The 19,133-nt window shown below is 36.1% G+C and overlaps 1 protein-coding gene across 3 annotated transcripts in view; it reads right to left on the bottom strand.

Annotated features, from left to right (window-relative positions):
- SMIM14 (small integral membrane protein 14) overlaps nt 1-19,133 on the bottom strand; it is a 64,874-nt gene that overhangs the window by 32,853 nt on the left and 12,888 nt on the right. For 2 of the 3 annotated variants that reach the window (XM_004418992.3, XM_087434210.1), the window contains exon 2: nt 6,617-6,726. In XM_004418992.3, the coding sequence (XP_004419049.1) occupies nt 6,617-6,691 (75 nt within the window). In that variant the 5' untranslated portion in view covers nt 6,692-6,726. The remainder of the gene's footprint in view (nt 1-6,616; nt 6,727-19,133) is intronic. The other variant, XM_087434209.1, reaches the window with a different exon arrangement.

A 19,133-nucleotide genomic window follows, 5' to 3' on the forward strand; every position in this document is an offset into this window, starting at 1 on the left:
TTCTAATAGGGGAGTATAACCTACTCACACATAACATTTTACTTCACACTTTCTATTAACTCTGCTTCTCTTCTTTCTTCTTATCTGCCTTTGTAAGCTTATTTCAGTTTCCTTTTTGTGGTTTTTTTTTTTTTTTTTTGGTGAGGAAGATTAGCCTTGAGCTAACATCTGTTGCCAATCCTCCTCTTTTTGCTGAGGAAGATTGGCCCTGGGCTAACATCCGTGCCCATCTTCGTCTACTTTATATGGGATGCCACCACAGCATGGCTTGATAATCAGCACGTAGGTCCGCACGCAGGGTCCGAACCTGTGAACCCCGGGCCACTGAAGCAGAGCACGTGAGCTTAACCACTACACCACTAGGCCGACCCCAGTTTCCTTTTTTTTCAAACCCTAATTCTCCTCCCATTCAAAGGTTCTCAAATGTGTCTGTACTAGGGCATCCTGGATATTGGAGAGGCAGATATTTGGTGGTTGTGATTGGCTTGCATCCCACATGACTTTCAAATGTCCTGCCACACATTCACATAAGTGAAAAACCTGAGCCTATAATCGAAGTCCATTTCAAAGAAAAACACAAAGTATTTTTTGGATGGTTTTACTTGACACTGAATTATCAAGGAATTTAACCAGATGTTAGCATTTAAATCAAGGGAAAATTACACAGTTTTGTTTACAACTTTACTAAGAATTGTTCATCATTTCAGAAAACCATATTGCTGATGGTATTTAAGACCAGCACAACATAGTTGTATGAGTCTGCATTTATAGTCCTAACACTCATAATGATTTTTCATATTAGAAGTATCTAACTAGTTCATCTTGTCTTCTAATGTAGCTGTGCTCAACCACATTGTGGTCCTCTTATTTTCTTCAATTGCTTTGCTTGTTTTTCTGTTCATGTTTATTAATGAAGGACTAGAACAGTGAGCAGCTAAGATATACAAACAGCTTCCCTTATCAAGGCAGCATGCAGGCAGGCCAGAGAACCTCTTAATGCTCAAGTAGGGAAGGCTTCATTCTAAGGCTTTATAGTAGATTTCATTCCTGAACCAGGCATTCTTTCTTTTCCTTCCTACTTTACATCCACTATAGAGGTTTGGGGTTACTTTGGTTTCTCTCTTGGTCCTTAACACCCAACTAGGAGCCCTCCCCATGAATATCTTCCTCTTTTCTTAGAAAGCAGTAATCCTGGTTTTAGCCTTGCAGCAAAGGCCTCAGCCAGTCCACTTTATATTTCACAGAGGGAAAAAGATGTGCAATATATCCAGCTATCCAACAGATTCACACTTCTTCTTTGTACTCACTAACTTGGAAGGTTTTTACTTTTTGTTTTGTCGTTTTAATTTTTATTAGTTATTCATTTACACAATTTAGAGTTAAACCGTTCTACAAGTTTGTTCCGAAAAGTCCTTCCTACTTATTTCCCCCTCCACAGAGAGAACCACTTTCAACTTTTAGCTGGTTATTTTAGTATTTACCACCATGTCCTTATATATAAATATGTATTACTGCTACTTAATTTTTCAGTTTTAAGCAATATCCACTGATTCACCAGCAAAGAATATGAAAGCCTAGTTCTCCTTCTTTTTCTGACCCCACCACACATGCATACTCTTCCCACCACCTAATAAGAGTTATCATAAATTTTTTTAGTTTAATAGTCAGTTTTAACATTATTATGACTATGTGCATGCTCTTTACAGTTGAGTCATGTAGTAAACTATACTTACTTTTTCTTTTCAGTACTATTTTCTGTGTTTCCTTAAAGTTAATAATATTCTTTTTTTCTCCATTTACTTGGTTTTCTATGACTTCTGACAACTCGTTTTCAATTATCTAGATCACAAGATGTCTAGACTTACCAGGTATTCTACCAATTCCTCTTTCTGAAAAAGTCTCTTCTAGAGCCGTGTGACATCCTCCCAACTAACGTGGCTGTCTTGTGGTCCTGGTGCAGAGCTATCACCCCGGGATCTCCCTTCACCATTAGCTGGAGGTTACTTTTGCCTCTCTCATGTGCTGGATCTCCTGCTTTCTACACTTCAAATCTTAGTCTTCTTTCTTGGTTTATGCCTTCACTTTGGTGAAAAACAGTTCATCCTCTAGTCACTATCTAAGAAAGAATACATGAGATAAAATCTTTGAAGACCCCTCTTCCTTGATAGTTTGGTTGGATACAGAATGCTGGATTGATAATCATTTCCCTTCAGAATTTAAAGTCATTGTGCTGATGCCTTCCAGTTTTGCTGCTGAAAAGTCTACAGTCGTTAGATTCTGACTCCTTTGTATGTGACCTGTATTTTCCAAGAACAGCAAGAAGGCCAGAATTGTTAGAACAAAGTGAGCAAAGGGGAACAGTGGGGTGGAGGGTGACAGATCATGTAGGGCCATGTAAATTTTGGTTTTTTCACTCTGACTATCATGGGGAGCTGCTGTAGGATTTTGAGGAAAGGAGGACATTATTTGACTTATCGGAAATAGATCACTTCAGCTGCTGTAGTGAGACTACACTTGAAGAGAGTAGGGCATGGCAAGTGGGCAGAAGCAAGGAGACCCCTAAGGAGGCTAATTTTCAATAATCCAGGCAAGAGATGATGGTAGATTAAATCAGGATGTTGCACTGGAGGTGTGAGAAATGGCTGGATTCTGGATATATTTTTAAGGTTGAGCCAAAAGGACTTGTTTCCGCATTAGCTATGGGGTTGAAAGAACATAGGAGAAGATGACCCAAAAGTTGTTGCCTGAGCAACCAGAATAATGGAGCGAATAGAGAAGACAGAGAAGTATAAGCTTAGGGGCAAGAAAAGAAGTTCAGTTATGCACCATCAAGTGTAAGATGTCTATCCAAACAGAGATGCTGCATCAACAGCTGGATATACACAAGTCTGGAATTCAGGAGCAGTAGCATGTTGGCTGAACTAGCTTTGCGGCATGACTTTGGCTCTTCTTTTGGCACTTAACCTCCCTTTGATCCTATTCATTTTCTATGCCAGGTTCTCCAATGTGAGCCACATAATATCCTTTTAATATGTCCTTTTCTGCTTAAATCAGCTAAAACTTCTATCACTTATAATGAAGAACCTAAACTGATATAATTACTGAATCAGGAAAAGAAGTTAGTTTTCAATTGTTAATGAACAGAACTTGATTAAAATGGAAAGGAACTAATGGTAAAATCTTAACTGCTCCTAAATTGAATATATCCCTTGGCAAAGCCCATCTATTTCCACAGAATAGGCAAAACTAAACTGCAGCCTTGCATACAACTAATGAGTTAATCATAAATAATCATTAAAAACCTCAAGTTTCCCCAGGATTTTACTTGCTATTAACACTTTAAATCCTCAGGAATTGATAATACTCTAACCTACAAGAAAACCCAATTTTGACATGAGGTCAAAAATAACAAAAATTCCAAATTAGTACTTGAAATTAATGAGATGTTACTCTAGTACAAGGATGAATTAAATGTTCATTTTTAGAAAAATGAGAATAAATCTCTGCTCTGTCATCATACTATATAACACAATATTATTATATCTAAGAGTTTCCTGAGCATGCAGACATCTCAATTCTAGTAGTTATAACTAATATAGAAAAATTATACCCTCAGATAAATTGTTTTTAAAATATAGGCTGGGGAATTAGACTTCCACAGAGTGATAAGACAACAGGTACTAAGAAAAAAGGTCCTCTGAAGTACAAGAGTACAAGATAATAAATGCATAAGAGGTAGAAAAGCTTAGTATATGTAAAAGACTGCTGGTGATGTTTAAATGAAAAAACTGATAGTTTTCATTAACTAATCTTTTTCTGATTATAAAATATATTATCATAGAAAATACTATAAAAGAGAAGTCTCATCTCATATTCTACAATCCACAGATAACCACTGTTAACATTTTGGTATATTCTCTTCTAGTCTTTTTTCCTATTCACACATATATACGAAGGGTATGTGTGCGTGTGTGTGTACACTGAAGCAAAACCATACTAAATGCCATTTTTATATCTTGCTTTTTTCATTTCGTATAATATATGCATTTCTCTTGGGTTTTTAAATATTCTTCAAAGACATAATTATTTTAAATATCTGTATAAGATTCCATCATACAAATGTGCCATGATATAACCACTGCCCTACTGGTAGGCATTCAGGTTGTTTATAACCTTTCACTACTATAGATAATGCTACAGTAAACAGTATTATACATAAATCTTTGAATTTCTGAATTTAGAGACCCAATTTCCAAAGACACTTCTTCAGGAAAAATGTTTAAAGAGCACTTAAATATCAATAGAGTAGATATGGCCCCAAAATGCCAGTTGATTCTGAATTTAAATAAAAGAAGAAAATAATAAATAAATAAAAAATAAAAGAAGAAATATGCACAAAATAAAAATTATAAAGCACAACTCAATTCAAACAAATGTCTATCAAACCTAATCAACAAGTTTCCTTAATAAATCAGATGAGTTTCTCCTCCCTTCTGGAATCTTCAATACTGCTATCAGCATGTTATACACAAGCAGATCATCCAGCAATAATTTATATTGTGTGAAAATATCCAGCATAGACTAAAAAATGAGGACTTTCAAAGGATATATAAAATCTAAATTCTATGTTAATTCTAAATTCTATTCTATTCATTGCTATAAACAATGCCCCACCAAGCATGAATTAATATGCCCATTTAAAAAAACAAAAAAAGCTGAACATAGCTTTACTGACAATCTACTACAGTAAAGAGAACAGAAATGTACAGGAGGTCATAAAAAATAAGACTTAGTTTTAGCCATCTCTAAAAAAACATCAGAGCTAATAGAAAAAACCATGATATGGGGCCTGCCCAGTGGCTTAGCGGTTAAGTGCGCGCACTCCGCTACCGGCGGCCCGGGTTTGGATCCAGGCGCATGGCCGCACCGCTTGTCAGGCCATGCTGAGGCCGCGTCCCACATACAGCAACTAGAAGGATGTGAAACTATGACGTACAACTATCTACCCGGGCTTTGGGGAGAAAAAGGGGAAAAAGAGGAGGATTGGCAATAGATGTTAGCTCAGGGCCGGTCTTCCTCAGCAAAAAGAGGAGGATTGGCATGGATGTTAGCTCAGGGCTGATCTTCCTCACAAAAAAACAAAAAAAGCATGATACTACTATGTTAAAAATAAAAAATACCGGGGGCTGGCCCGGTGGCATAGCAGTTAAGTTCGAGTGCTCTGCTTCAGCATGGGGTTCACCGGTTCTGATCCCAGGTGTCGACCGACGTACCGCTTATCAAGCCATGCTGTGGCAGTGTCCCATACAAAGTAGAGGAAGATGAGCACGGATGTTAGCCCGGGGCCAATCTTCCTCAGCAAAAAAGAAGAGGACTGGCAACAGATGTTAGCTCAGGGCTAATCTTCCTCAAAAAAAAAATACTATACCAACAAATAAAAAGTAGTAGTTAAGTAGCCCTTATTAAAAACTGATCTCCTGGGAAAATTTACCAGAGTTAAATTACAAGTCTACTTTTTGTTCCTAATATCACAGTAATTTGAAAATATTTTTGCCTTATGTTTAACTGAATTTAGACATAAAAACTATTGGCTCTTTAACTTCATAAATAAACAAGAGAAAATATTTTTTAAAATATTCTCTCCTCAGATTCATCTATTTTTACATCAAGTTATCAGAGATGACATTATATTTCTATACCCACAAGAGTCTGATTTAATTTATAAGTTCTTAGTTTATTGCTTTCCTTCTAAGGCATTTGTAAGGATCCTAAGTCCTAGTATATGCTGACTCTAAAAGAAGTATCATTCACAAGAAACACACTTCTGATCCCTATATACAGACACTAAGTCAGCAGAAAACCTGCTTATTAACTACCAACAATTCAAATATTTGAGCAAATGTTTGTACCTGCCTTTATTGACTAGCCTTTAATAATATACCCCTGTAAAAGAGTATTCTAAAACAACAACAAAATGTTGTTATAATTTATAAAATAATAATATACTTTATTGTTAACAATGGTCAATGTTCTCCTTTTGTACATAAAAAGTATAAAGTATAATACATAAACAACCCTGTATTTAAGCTTTCAGAGTGGGAAAGTCTTATAAACCCTAAAATTCAAATCTTACTACAATCAAATCAATGAGACTGTCCAAAGCCTGTTGTTCATAAATCTGCCTCTGTCTGATTTGGATTTGGAAATGCTTTATATAGAGATTTTTATTGTCACGTCATTTGTTAGAGTAGGATTTGAACCATAATATAACAGGAACTGTGACATCATAGCAGTTTATCAGGTAAACAAGCTCCAAATAGTAAAGACTACATGCATTAATACAGAACAGAAAAGGCTGTACACGAATGGCTGTACACCCATGGCAGCAAACTTCACCAACATAAATCTACCATAATTAAAGACAGCAATCTGGTGTATCTCTAATAAAAGAATTGCTGGCAAGCATTTTAACCACTATGACTTAAACCACTGGAATTTCAATTATGAAATAATTTTCAGTGACCATGTGAAAATATTCCAATAATCAACATTCCCACAAAAACAGGATAGAAGGGGTACAGTTCAGTTCTGAATAGGACTGTCCTGTTCATCTCACCAGATTGATCAGCCTTCTCATCGCATGTTCATGAGAGCAAACACATTCACAGGGATCGAATCCGCCTTCCGCCATGATTACCCAGCTTGATTTAACTTGACTGTTTAAATCTAGGAGGAAGGAAAAAATATTGTAACACTACTATTCAGACTCACTCTTTCTCTTGAGCTATGAAAAATTCATATATTGTATAGATTTGTAATAGTTCTCTTATACTAAGTATAGTTCATATTTATTAATGACTTCTATGAATTTATTACCAGTTATATGATTATGAATTTATTGTATGAATTATGAATCTATACAAATGACTGGCTACCCCTCCTGCCATCAGACTGATTTTCTATAAATGAGAATGTCTTCAGATGCTCCATACTGGCCCCTCCTGTGAAGCTGATGATGCTAGAGCCCTACTCTGCTTGCTTACTTAATTCTTCAACTTTGTTAGCTCCAGTACCACTATGGACGAATGTTTGTGTCCCCTAAAATTCATACGTGGAAGCCTTAATTCCCAGTGTGATGGTAGTTGGAGGTAGGGCCTTCGGGAGGTAATTAGGTCATGAGAGTGGAACCCTTATGAATGGGATTAGTATCCTTAAAGAATAGACATGAGAGAGATGATCTCTCTCTCCACTATGTGAAGATACAGCAAGAAGGCATCCGTCTACAAACCAGGAAGAGGTCCCTCACCACTGAATCTGCCAGCACCTTGATCATGGACCTCCCAGACTCCAGAACTATAAGAAATAAATGTTTGCTGTTTAAGCCATCCATCTCTGGTATTTTGCTATAGCAGCCCAAGCTGACTAAGACAACTCTGCATTCTTGATTCTACCAAGAAAGCCCTCGGAAAGAAAAAAATGAATTATCTAAAATGATACCAAGGTTTATGGTGGCAGGGGAGGAATTAACATGACAATAGCCAGGAAACAGCTGGGAAGATTTTGAAAAATAAGAGTAACAAGTGAGAAGCCAAGATGAAGTACTATTGATATTTCAGATGGAAGAGACAGATCAAGGGAACAATTCATCAATTAACTTAAAGGAACTTAGTTCATTCATTCATTCAAAAAATATTTAGCATCTGTGCTAGGCATTAGAAATATAAAAGTGAGCAAAAACGGATAGAGTCCTTATCCTAACGGTGTTCACATTCTAATGGTGGAGATAGATATTAATCTAAATATCTTTAAAATTATAAACTTGCAAATGCCATAAAAGATAAATGAACCAAAAGACAACCCACAGAATGAGGGAAAATATTTGCAAATCATATATCTGATACGGGTTTAATATCCAGAATATATACAGAACCCCTCTAACTCAATAAAAAAACAATCAAATTTAAAAATGGGCAAAGGATTTGAATAGACATTTTTCCAAAGACATACAAATGGCCAATAAGCATATGAAAAAATGCTCAATGTCATTAATCATTAGGGAAGTACAAATCAAAACCACAATGAGATACTACTTCACACCTATTAGAATGACTATAATCAAAAAAGTGGAAATAAGTGATGTAAAGAAATTAGAACCCTCCTATATTGCTGGTGGGAACATAAAATGGTGTAGCCTCTCTGGAAAAAGGTTTGATCGTTCCTTGAAAAGTTAGACATAGAATTATCAATGACCCAGCAATTCCATTCTAGGTGTATACCCCAAAGATTTGAAAACAGGGACTCAGATACTTGTATACTAAATGTTCATAACAACACTATTCACAATAGCCAAAAGGTAGAAAACAACCCACATGTCTATCAACTGATGAATGGATAAACAAAATGTGGCATATACGTATAATGGAATATTATTCAGCCATAAAAAGGAATGAAGTTCTGATAGATAGATGAACCCTGAAAACATTATGCTAAGTGAAATAAGGCAGACACAAAAGGACAAATATTGTATGATTCCACTTACATGAAATATGTAGAATAGGAAAATTCATAAAGACAGAAAGTAGAATGGTGGTTGCCAGGGGCTAGGGGAGAGAGATGGGGAGTTATTGATTAACGAGTACAGAGTTTCTGATTGGGCTGATAAAAAAGTTTTGGAAATAGATAATGGTGATAGTTCCACAACATTGTGCATGTAATTAATACCACTGAATTGTAGACTTTAAAAAAATGGTTAAAATGACAAAATTTATGTTATATATATTTTATCACAATGAAAAAAAATCACTCCGGTTGTCCAGGACTGGGGGCTTGAGGAGAAATGGGGAGTGACTGCTAATTGGTACAGCCTTTCTTTAGGGGTGAAGAAAAATGTTCTAAAATTAATTATGGTGATGGTCACACAACTCCATGAATATACTAAAACCCATTGCATTGTACACTTTAAATGGTGCATTGTATGGTGTGCAAACTATATCTCAATACAGCTGTTATTAAAAAAAAAAAAAAGATAAATGGTGCCTAGAGAGCACATACAGGTTCTAAACTTATTTAGGGAGTCAGGTAAGATTTTTCTCAAGAAATTAACTCTGAGTTGAAAGTGGAAGGATGCCCTGGAAAACACTAAGGCAAGGTGGAAGCAGAAGGTGTGGGGATGGGGGCTGATGGACATTCTAGACACAAAGGGAAAAGCAGGGTAAAGACTCTGTAGTGAATAAGAGTATGTCACAATGGAGGAACTGAAAGCAAGCCACAATGTGCTGGAATCCAGACAGCAAGAACAGTGGTCTTCTAGGCTATGTGCAAGATTAGGTCTTCATCCAAAGAGCAATGTGAAGCCCATAAAGTGTTTTATGGTGGTGTGTTTTAAAAAGATCACCTTGACTGCTCTATAGAAAACTGATAGGAGAGAAGCTCGAGTCAATATAGGGAGTCTAGTCAAAATGCCCTTTCAATAGGTCAGTGGTAATGGTGTCTGTTATAGAAATATATAGGTTTGATGACAACATATCAAATCACTGGAGGGAAGACAAATTTTTCCATAAATCGTGCTGGGGGCAGCTGGCTCCCTACCCTTATTCCTTACACCAAAACAAATTCTAGATGCATTAGTGATTTAACTTTTAAAAATGAGACCGCAGAGAAATAGTCAACTAGAGCAATGGATTAGAATAGAATGTCCACAAATTGAACCACGATTTTACTGGAATTTAAAATATAATAAAGATGCCATTTTAAACCATGGACTATGTAATAAATGGTAGACAATTAGTCTATTACTTTTTCAAAAACTGAAGCATGATGCAAACCTAAAGGACTGGAAGAATATAGATTGAACTTAATCAGTGGTTAGCTCTAAGGAAGAGAATTTGGGGATTTTTATTTCGTCAATTTTTAAATATTATTTATAATGAATATGTACTCATTTATTAAGACTTAAAATATAGAAATAATTTAATGGGCCGGCCCTGTGGCTTGGTGGTTAAGTGCGCACGCTGCGATGCTGGTGGCCCGGGTTCGGATCCCGGGTGCGCATCAAGGCACCGCTTCTCCGTTCATCCTGAGGCCGAGTCCCGCATACAGCAACTAGAAGGATGTGCAGCTACAACATACAACTATCCACTGGGGCTTTGGGGGGAAAAAATAAAATAAATAAAATTTAAAAAAAAAAAAAAAAGAAATAATTTAAAAAGTCACAAATGTATAACTACAAGAAGACAACTGGCATACATGTAGAAGAACATAAATCTAAGAAACTATAAAGGAAAAGATTAATAATTTTGACAGCCAAAAATAATAAAAGTTTCTATGAACCAAAAATATATTGTAAAGTAACAAGACAAAGAACAAACCTGGAAAAACATTTGCAACACATATATCAGGGTTAATTTTTTTTAACTTACAGAGAACTCTGAAAAATCAATATGAAAATGGCAACCTACCAAAAAATGAGCAAAGATCACATTCACGGGAAAATACAGAGCCAATAAGCAAATGTAAAATGGAAGAAGTGCAAATCAAAGTATCACTTTCATCTATCAGAAGACTGGTAAAAATTAATTTATCTAGTTAACTTGGCTATCCACATCCAAACAAGCAGGCAAAATTTTTGTATAAGGATATTCACTGCAACATTGTTCATAAGAGCAAAAAAATGGTAATGCAAAGTGTTTATCCGTGTGGTTCGGATGAAATAAATGATAATACGAGTACATGAAATCCTATACAGCTGTTGAAAAGAATGAGGCAGATATCTATGTGATGATTTGGGGAAATATCCAAGATATGTTGAGGTGAAATCAAGTTGCAGAACAGTCAGGGCAAACCCACTTCCCATCTAATGTCGTCCGAGATCTGCTGGCCTGAGCTAAGGGAAGTGGGGATTGGAAGGGCAAGTGGAGCTGCAGGCAACCTGGGCTGGAGAGCCTAACTTTCCAGAAGACAGGAAACAGCAAACACAAACCCCGACGACTTCACAGTTTTGTTTGGCGCCACTCTGTGCCTACACCTTTTTTAAAAAAATTGATTAGCCTTCATGTTAGAGAACCGACTGTATATATCCAACAGAGAAAACTCTAAAAGTAAATATAACCTACCCTTATGTGTAGATCAAGTCCACCCTTGAAAGCCTGTTTCTCTACTGTCTTTTCAAATTGTCCGTAAGGAAAAAGGGGCTCAGACTGTGCTGGGGTGGACATAAGCAAGTGTCCACTTACAAACACTGGTCCTTTCTGCCTCCCTGTCTGTGCCTCCCCAGGCCAATAAAATGTCGGTTGAAATTAAAAGATATTTTACTAAGATTTTTTTAAATGAAATTTAAATACTAAAATGCCCAATACTTATCCAGTTCTATAGCCTGTGAACATGCAAATACTAAGAAAGTACTAGCAAACTTTTATAAAGAAAAGGAGACTTGTTTTTATCACCCATAAAAATTGTAAAACCCAGCTATTTCTAAGTCTCTTTTTAATCCATTTGATTAACAAAATTAGATTCCATCACTATTACTACCCCACCCTCAAAAAAAACACAGCTTCTTGAGGGCAGGAACCTTAGTCATCACTCTATCTCCAAACACCTCCCTCACTGCTTAAGCCACAGCAGTGAACAAATATTTACTGAATTTTTGACAATGGTTATTTTCTATCTATATATGCCAGGAGCATGGAAATCAACTAGAATTTTAAAGTATACGTCAGTCTTAATTAGCCTTCAGTAAAATGAGAAAATGTATTTATAAATAGGACATTCCTCAATAGTGCTATGCTTCTGTGAAACTTTGTTCATGTAAACTTGAGCTGTTTTAAGTACTATTCAGTTTTCAGTTAATAGTTTCCACTTTAAAATTACTTGTTTTTTTGAAAATAGAATGGAATTAGTTTTCTTTGGGCTAGGACCTCAGAACAAGTGTCAATGCATACCAGTAGCTAAGCACAAGAGCAAAAACCTACACCAACCTCACCCCACATTTAAATCCCCTGGTGGCCAGAGACACTAAGAAGCTGCTCTATCCTGGGCAAGACAGAACTGGGTTACTGTATCAGAACTCTGGTAAATCAGCCCAGAAGAGGCCTTTGATAGGAAGTAATTTAAAACAGTGTTTTTGCCTTTCCTGTTTCAGAGGAGTTGTTCACCTCAGTACATATCCCTAATGTGAGAACAATACTAAATAATACTAAAGTCATGGGCTTGACCCTTGAAGACAACCAGCTTTACTGCAATTGGTCACAAAAGAGCTAAGTCAGGAAAATATGAACGGCGCACTGAAAAAACTCCAATTTCAAAATAATCCAGGGGAGGAGAGGGGGAAGTAAATACGGGCACAGATGAAATAAAATTGGCCATGAATGGATAATTACTGAATTTGGGTGATAGGTACTGGGGAGTTCCTACACAATTCTACTTTTTCATATTTTGAAATTTTCCATAAAATAAGCATTTAACTTATATATCAGTATTTTCCTATTAAAATTAATATTTGTGATAGCAATCTGACTCTGGGCATAAAGTAAGCAACAGTTTATAGTTTCCATGCAGCATAAAGGACACAAGTGCATGCATCTAAAGCTCTCAAACCAACCATTCCTAAACAACTCTTAGCACAGAAAAGCAGTAAAATAACGCACTCTGTTTGTTGGGGGGGCAAATGCAATTCCTCATATTTCTGATCCAGGTCATTTCCTCCTTCCACTACAACTAACAACCGTTTCCTGGTAGAGTCTGGCTATAATAAGTCAGTTGAGTCATTCTGTTTCTATATGTGCTGAGGGAATTTTCCAGTGCTGTTAACAAATTTATTATCTGCTGTTAGAACCTTAAACATTCCAGCTCATGCTGGGTGGGTTTAATTTACCTTATTTCACCTTTGGTGAGTCAAACTTAATTGCCTGCTTATAACTTTAGAAAAGGTGAAAAAGTAGATATTGTAGTTTCACTACATTGTGTTTCCTAGAATTATGCCGTGGAATTACATGCTTATATATAGGATTGCTTCCTTGGGAAATAAACTTCTTAAAAGTGGTCTTAATTAGGCCAAACACTCCTAAAAGCAAATAGTAAAATAGCAAAGTTTTCAGTATTATATATATATATTTGTGTGTGTGTGAGGAAGATGAACCCTGAGCTAATATCTGATGCCAATCCTGAGGAACATTCACCCTGGGCTAACATCCGTGCCCATCTTCCTCTATTTTATACTGCATGCCGCCACAGCATGGCTTGACAAGTGGTGCATTGGTGCGCGCCCAGGGTCCAAATCTGAGACCCTGGGCTGCAGAAGCAGAGAGCGCGCACTTAACCGCTATGCCGCCAGGCTGGCCCCAGTATTATATATTTTTATCAGACCACTTGGTATCAGTAGTATCCTCAGAAGTACACAAACTAAAATAGAAAATGTCAACCTTCTCATTCCTCACTCCCCAATCATCCTTCCTTTCCCCAGAGGTATGATAGTTAACAGTCTAGTGTTAATACTGCCAGGTCTTTTTATATGTTTTTACACCCTTATGAATATGTACATACACGTATATCATTTTGGTGAGTTTTATGAGATCATATTATACATGTTCTGCAACTTGCTTTTTTGTAACATAAAAAGCCTTGGAGACGTTTCAACATATGAAGCTCTACTTCATTCTTTTTAATGGCTACATAATATTCCAAAACAAGAAAACACAATTTTAGCATTCCTTTAGTAGAGATTACTTAGGGCCTTTCCAACTGTTTTGTTAATATAATGTTGCAACAACGTCTTTGTGCCCATATTTTTGTAAAACAGAGTACAAAAAAATGAAATCTCTAGGTCTAAGGACATTCACAAAAAGACTTTACCAATTTTAATTCTATCAACAGCACACAGTACGTATTACTAAGTATAGCATAGTAACTACACCCAGTATTATTACTATTACTAATAGTACAATAATATATGAATATACTCAAAAACTTTTTTTGCCAGGAAGTCAGGCCCAAAAAATATATCTCATTGTTATTTCCTAATTCTAATGAGGTTGAGCATCTTTTCAAGTTTATCAGCATTATATATTTCTTCTTTTTCAAACTCTTTTTGTCTTACTGATTTTAGGAGCTCTTTATATTATTGGGTATTAATCCATTGTTATATTATAGTAAGACTGAGAACTTTTTATAGGTTATTTGCTTCCCTTCTTTTGGGTGGCTCCAAAGCCAGATTAATAAGGGTCTATTTCCACATATTTTTCTACTTCAATATTCATCTATCTTCTCAGACTGTTAGCTAAAGAGTTAATAAAATTGCAAACCACAGAAAAATAGATTTAAAATTCCAAGACAGCAATTAAAAATAATGTCCAATGATAATATGAAATATGAAATATTATTTGGAGAGTATTTTCATTTTCTTTAATGTTTTAACACATTGATTTCTTCCAGGGACATGCTGGAGGAACTGAAGGGTAATGATAAACCCTCCATTTTCTTTTGACAGTTTTACTTCAGCTCTTTTATTTTGGAGCTATTTTTTGTTGCCACAGGGGTTAAGGATTCACACGAAGGAAAAAAATTGTCTTCTAAGCCATTAAAGATTTAGGGGGGAAAGTGTTTATACGTTTGTATGTGTGAGCAAGAGTTCATTTTGGTTCCTCTTGCAGAATAAAATATTTGATTTGGGATATCTCCTTTTAAGAAGCTATTATATTCTAAATTTTTTTCTTTTTTTTTGGTGAGGAAGATCAGCCCTGAGCTGACATCCATGCCAATCCTCCTCTTCTTGCTGAGGAAGATCGGCCCTGAGCTAATGTTGCCAATCCTCCTCCTTTTTTTTTTTCCCCTTTTTCTCCCCAAAGTCCCAGTAGATAGTTGTATGTCATAGTTGCACATCCTTCTACTTGCTGTATGTGGGACGCGGCCTCAGCATAGCCCGACAAGCAGTGTGTCGGTGCACGCCCAGGATCCAAACCCGGGCCACCAGTAGCAGAGAGCACAGACAACCGCTAAGCCATGGGGCCGGCCCCTAAATTTCTTTTTTAAAAGAAGGTATTTTACAAATACCTAGGGGTAACAAAAATTCCCAAAATGTAATAACATGTCAACATAGATTAAGATTATAAAAGTAATTTTCAAATGGCTTAGCTATTTTTGTAACACATTGCAAAACAGTAAATATCTTAAAAGGGCTCTTAACACAAAATGCTTGGGAGAATCAGTCATGAATTTTTAAAGGAAATAACCCACTCACATGCTAGATCAACCCACAGTGGTTCTCTACATTAATCTGGAATGGAACTACCATCTTACTTGTTTACTTCTTGCTTTACCAGTGGCTAGCAAATTTCCTACCAGTAGGTAAATGTAACAGAAGCAGGAAAAAAAATTTACAAGAATACAACAGGACTAAGAATGATGTGGTCATGAGATCTGAATAAAAGACAAAACCCTGAAGATGATTAAAAATTAAGGGCTAGTAAACTAAACGGTAAATAAATCTCTTAAGGCTCTAAGAGACAAAAGAGTTAAAATAGCCAAGAAGTCTCTAAAAAAATTTTTGAAATAGGTGAAGCCCAAGGGAAAAAAGATAATTCCCCAAAGAGGCACTATAATTAATTAACAAACAAAAAAAAGTCACCTTAACTAAGTCATTGAATAAATGCAACTTAAAATGTGAACTTTCACCTAAAAACAAAACACAAAAAAGTACAATGAAAGTTTAGTCATACATTGCTAGTGCTACAGTTAATTGCTACAACTCTTTTGGAATATAATTTGGCAATATGTATCAAGAACTATAAAAATGTTCATAACAATGACGTGAGTTATCTGTGGTTTGCTTTAAAATACTCGAAGAGAGGGGAAAAGGAGAAGGAAGGAAGGGGACAAATCTTCCTTCCAGAATTCCAAATAATATCAGTAGATTTATCCCCCTCTACAAGGTGAAGCTTAACCCTCTCTGGACCTTAAATGTGGACTGGACTTAGTGACTCACTTCTAAAGGATGGAATACACAAGGAGAAGGTAACTTTATAGTGGACAAACCAAGCAGCCACTACCTTAACCAAAAGATCAAGGTAAAACATTACTAGTGATGCCATGTTGATATCATGTACCCTTTGAGGTGCTGTGATGAGAAGGGCACTTCACTGTGGTCTTCTTCCCCAAAACCATAACACCAAGTCTAACCATGAGAAAAATCATCAAACCCAAACTGACAGGAATTCTACAAAATACCCAACCAGTACGCCTCAAAACTGTCAAGGACATCAAAAACAAGGAAAGCCAACAAAACTATCACAGACCAGAGGAGACAAAGCAGACCAACAATACTTTCAGGCATTCCTAGGAAAGTCCTTATAAACGATAAAAAGAAATGGATTGGGCCGGCCCCGCGGCTTAGCGGTTAAGGTCTGGATCCCCCGCGCGCACTGACGCACAGCTTCTCCGGCCATGCTGAGGCCGCGTCCCACATACAGCAACTAGAAGCATGTGCAGCTATGACATACAACTATCTACTGGGGCTTTGGGGGAAAAAATAAGTAAATAAAACAAAAACAAAACAAAAAAATGGATTATTACTGATATTTTACTTATCTTAAATTAGTAATATTGGGTAATGTACTATTAATTCCACAATCATCCATTGTTCTCCAGAAACTTTTTGGGATTACCCTCCTTGTAATTCTACCAAGAGGCTTATAAGCTAATTTTGATCTGAGGCAGAGTACTGTGTATTAGGCATTTCTGTCCTTTCATGCAAGCATTCAATCCCTTTACATTTATGACTTGTAGTCACAGGCCCCTGCTGCCCTGGCTCCACTGTGGTCCCAACATAAACTGAATGCATGACTTGGAAAGGTCTTTTCCTTTCCTTTCTTTTTTAAACAAATCCTCCCTGGTACCCACATCAAAACACAACAAAATGTCAGCTTATCCTCTATACAACTCAGATCCATTCCTTACTAAAAAAAAAGGAAGAAGAAGAAAAGAAAAGCAGCCAGTTCTAAGAATCCAGAATTACTGCAACTTGATTTTCCCTCTATTTTTCTCAAGGCTGAATTATGAAAATATGTACCCTTATTTCACCTCCCTATTCTTTTGCCAATCTCTAGTTTCCTCTCTTCTTCAATAAAGGTTAGTTCCCTGCTTCTGCTTCCAAGAGCAATATTACTGAGAAATTCATTTTCCTCATAAGAAATGTGTCAGAAATCTGGTATTTTCAATGTGAAATTCTTGTGGTTAAGGAAAAAAAAGTATATAGAATTACCATATGCCCAAAATTTAAACCTAGGGAAGAATTAGTCTACATTAAAATGATTATACTGGTTCCACTAAGGTGATCACATGATGTTTTTTCTTTTTTGTTTTCCTATTTTTCTATACTACATTTTACTTTTTGAATCAAATTATATATTTACACATGGGTATGTAAATTTTTAAATATATGTAAACATTTACATACACATGTAAACAAAAGATTCTACCCAAAATAAATACTAAAGGTTGATACCAAAACTCCCACACATTAATAATTTAAAGATAAATTTTCATCTATGGCAAGATGTTTACAAATGGTCTAAAACCTTAAGAATTTAGTATTTAAAAATAATTATATAACTGGCTGCCTCTGTAAAGGGGGCCTAAGAGGTGAGGGGACAAAGTAGTAAGGAAATTTTTCACTATAAACCGTTTTGTGTCTTCTGAACTATTCAAAAAATATTAACTTTCTAAAAGAATAACTTACAGTAAGCTTCTTGTTTTTCCCCCTACCAGAACCATTAGCTCTAGGGACAAATAATCACATCTCAATTTTGTCTTGAACTGAATATGCTAAATTGTCTTAACCCTCTATTTGACCTTCTGTCATCACTGAATTTGCTGGCTAGAGTTAATATATAATAAAAGGGATTCTAAACTCTAAGTAAATGTGTTACAAAATGAACCAAATCCCGTCACCAATGAGAAATGACCAAGTATATAAACAGACCATACAATGGATACTTCTGAAGTCAGCCTTTGCCCTAAATCTGAGGTAATCAATCATTCTTTGCAAAATCAGCTTTCAAAGTTTACCTTTCCCTTACCCTACTCACCCTCTGGTGGAAGTTTTAACAATTAAGAGAATCAAAATATTGAAACAACAGTATATATACCACAAACTGCATATAAAGTTTTGTCAAATCAAGTTTAAAATAAAGGCAAATGGAAATTCATTTTTAAATTCATTTAAAAAATACACATGAAACAGAAGGAAAAAGGCAAGGACTAGACTAGTTTTGTTTCAGGCATTTTCCTAAGGCACATCCAGAATCAGACATCTCAATGTATACCATAGCTGGGATGGCAAGCAGATAAGAGATAATATTACAACCCAGTAAATAAAAAATCAATCCTTTTTTCTAGAATTTTCTGAACACACCAACCATAAAATGTATTTATTTATATTTATATATCAAAACTTGAAGCACAAATACGTGAGGAAGGGATCAATATTTTAATAAGTGGTCCTAAGAAAACCAATTAAGCTAGCAATTAAGAAGGAAAAAAACCCATCAGTAATTCTAGAAGCCAATTTAGGTGAATATTTATTTGACACTTGTGGAAGAACTTCCTAAAGATAGATACAATGGAAAATATCAACAAATTTACAATGTAAGACCATGTGCATAAAAAAAAAATTCCCAGGGCCGGCCTGGTGGCGCAAGCAGTTAAGTGTGGGCGCTCGGCTACAGCAGCCCGGGGTTCGCCGGTTCGGATCCCAGGCATGCACGGACGCACCGCTTGGCAAGCCATGCTGTGGCGGCGTCCCATATAAAGTTGAGGAAGATGGGCACAGATGTTAGTGCAGGGCCAGTCTTCCTCAGCAAAAAAAGAGGAGGATTGGCAGATGTTAGCACAGGGCTGATCTTCCTCACACACACACAAAAAAATTCCCAAATAAAATTAAAAGAGCAAAATATATAAGGAAAAAAACACATTCCACTAATATGGCTGGCAAAGACATCTTAAACATAGAGCATATGCAAACAGATTCTAAAATTGGAGATTGCATTTGAGATTACAAACTATGATAACTTTTATGGCAATACAAATCCAGAAGTTAAAAAATGTTCATGCCCTCTGAATAATTCCACTTCTAAGGTTCTATCAAA

Source organism: Ceratotherium simum, chromosome 8 (assembly GCF_057802395.1).
Source record: "Ceratotherium simum simum isolate JZ-2026a chromosome 8, ASM5780239v1, whole genome shotgun sequence".
Taxonomy (NCBI): Eukaryota; Metazoa; Chordata; class Mammalia; order Perissodactyla; family Rhinocerotidae; genus Ceratotherium; species Ceratotherium simum.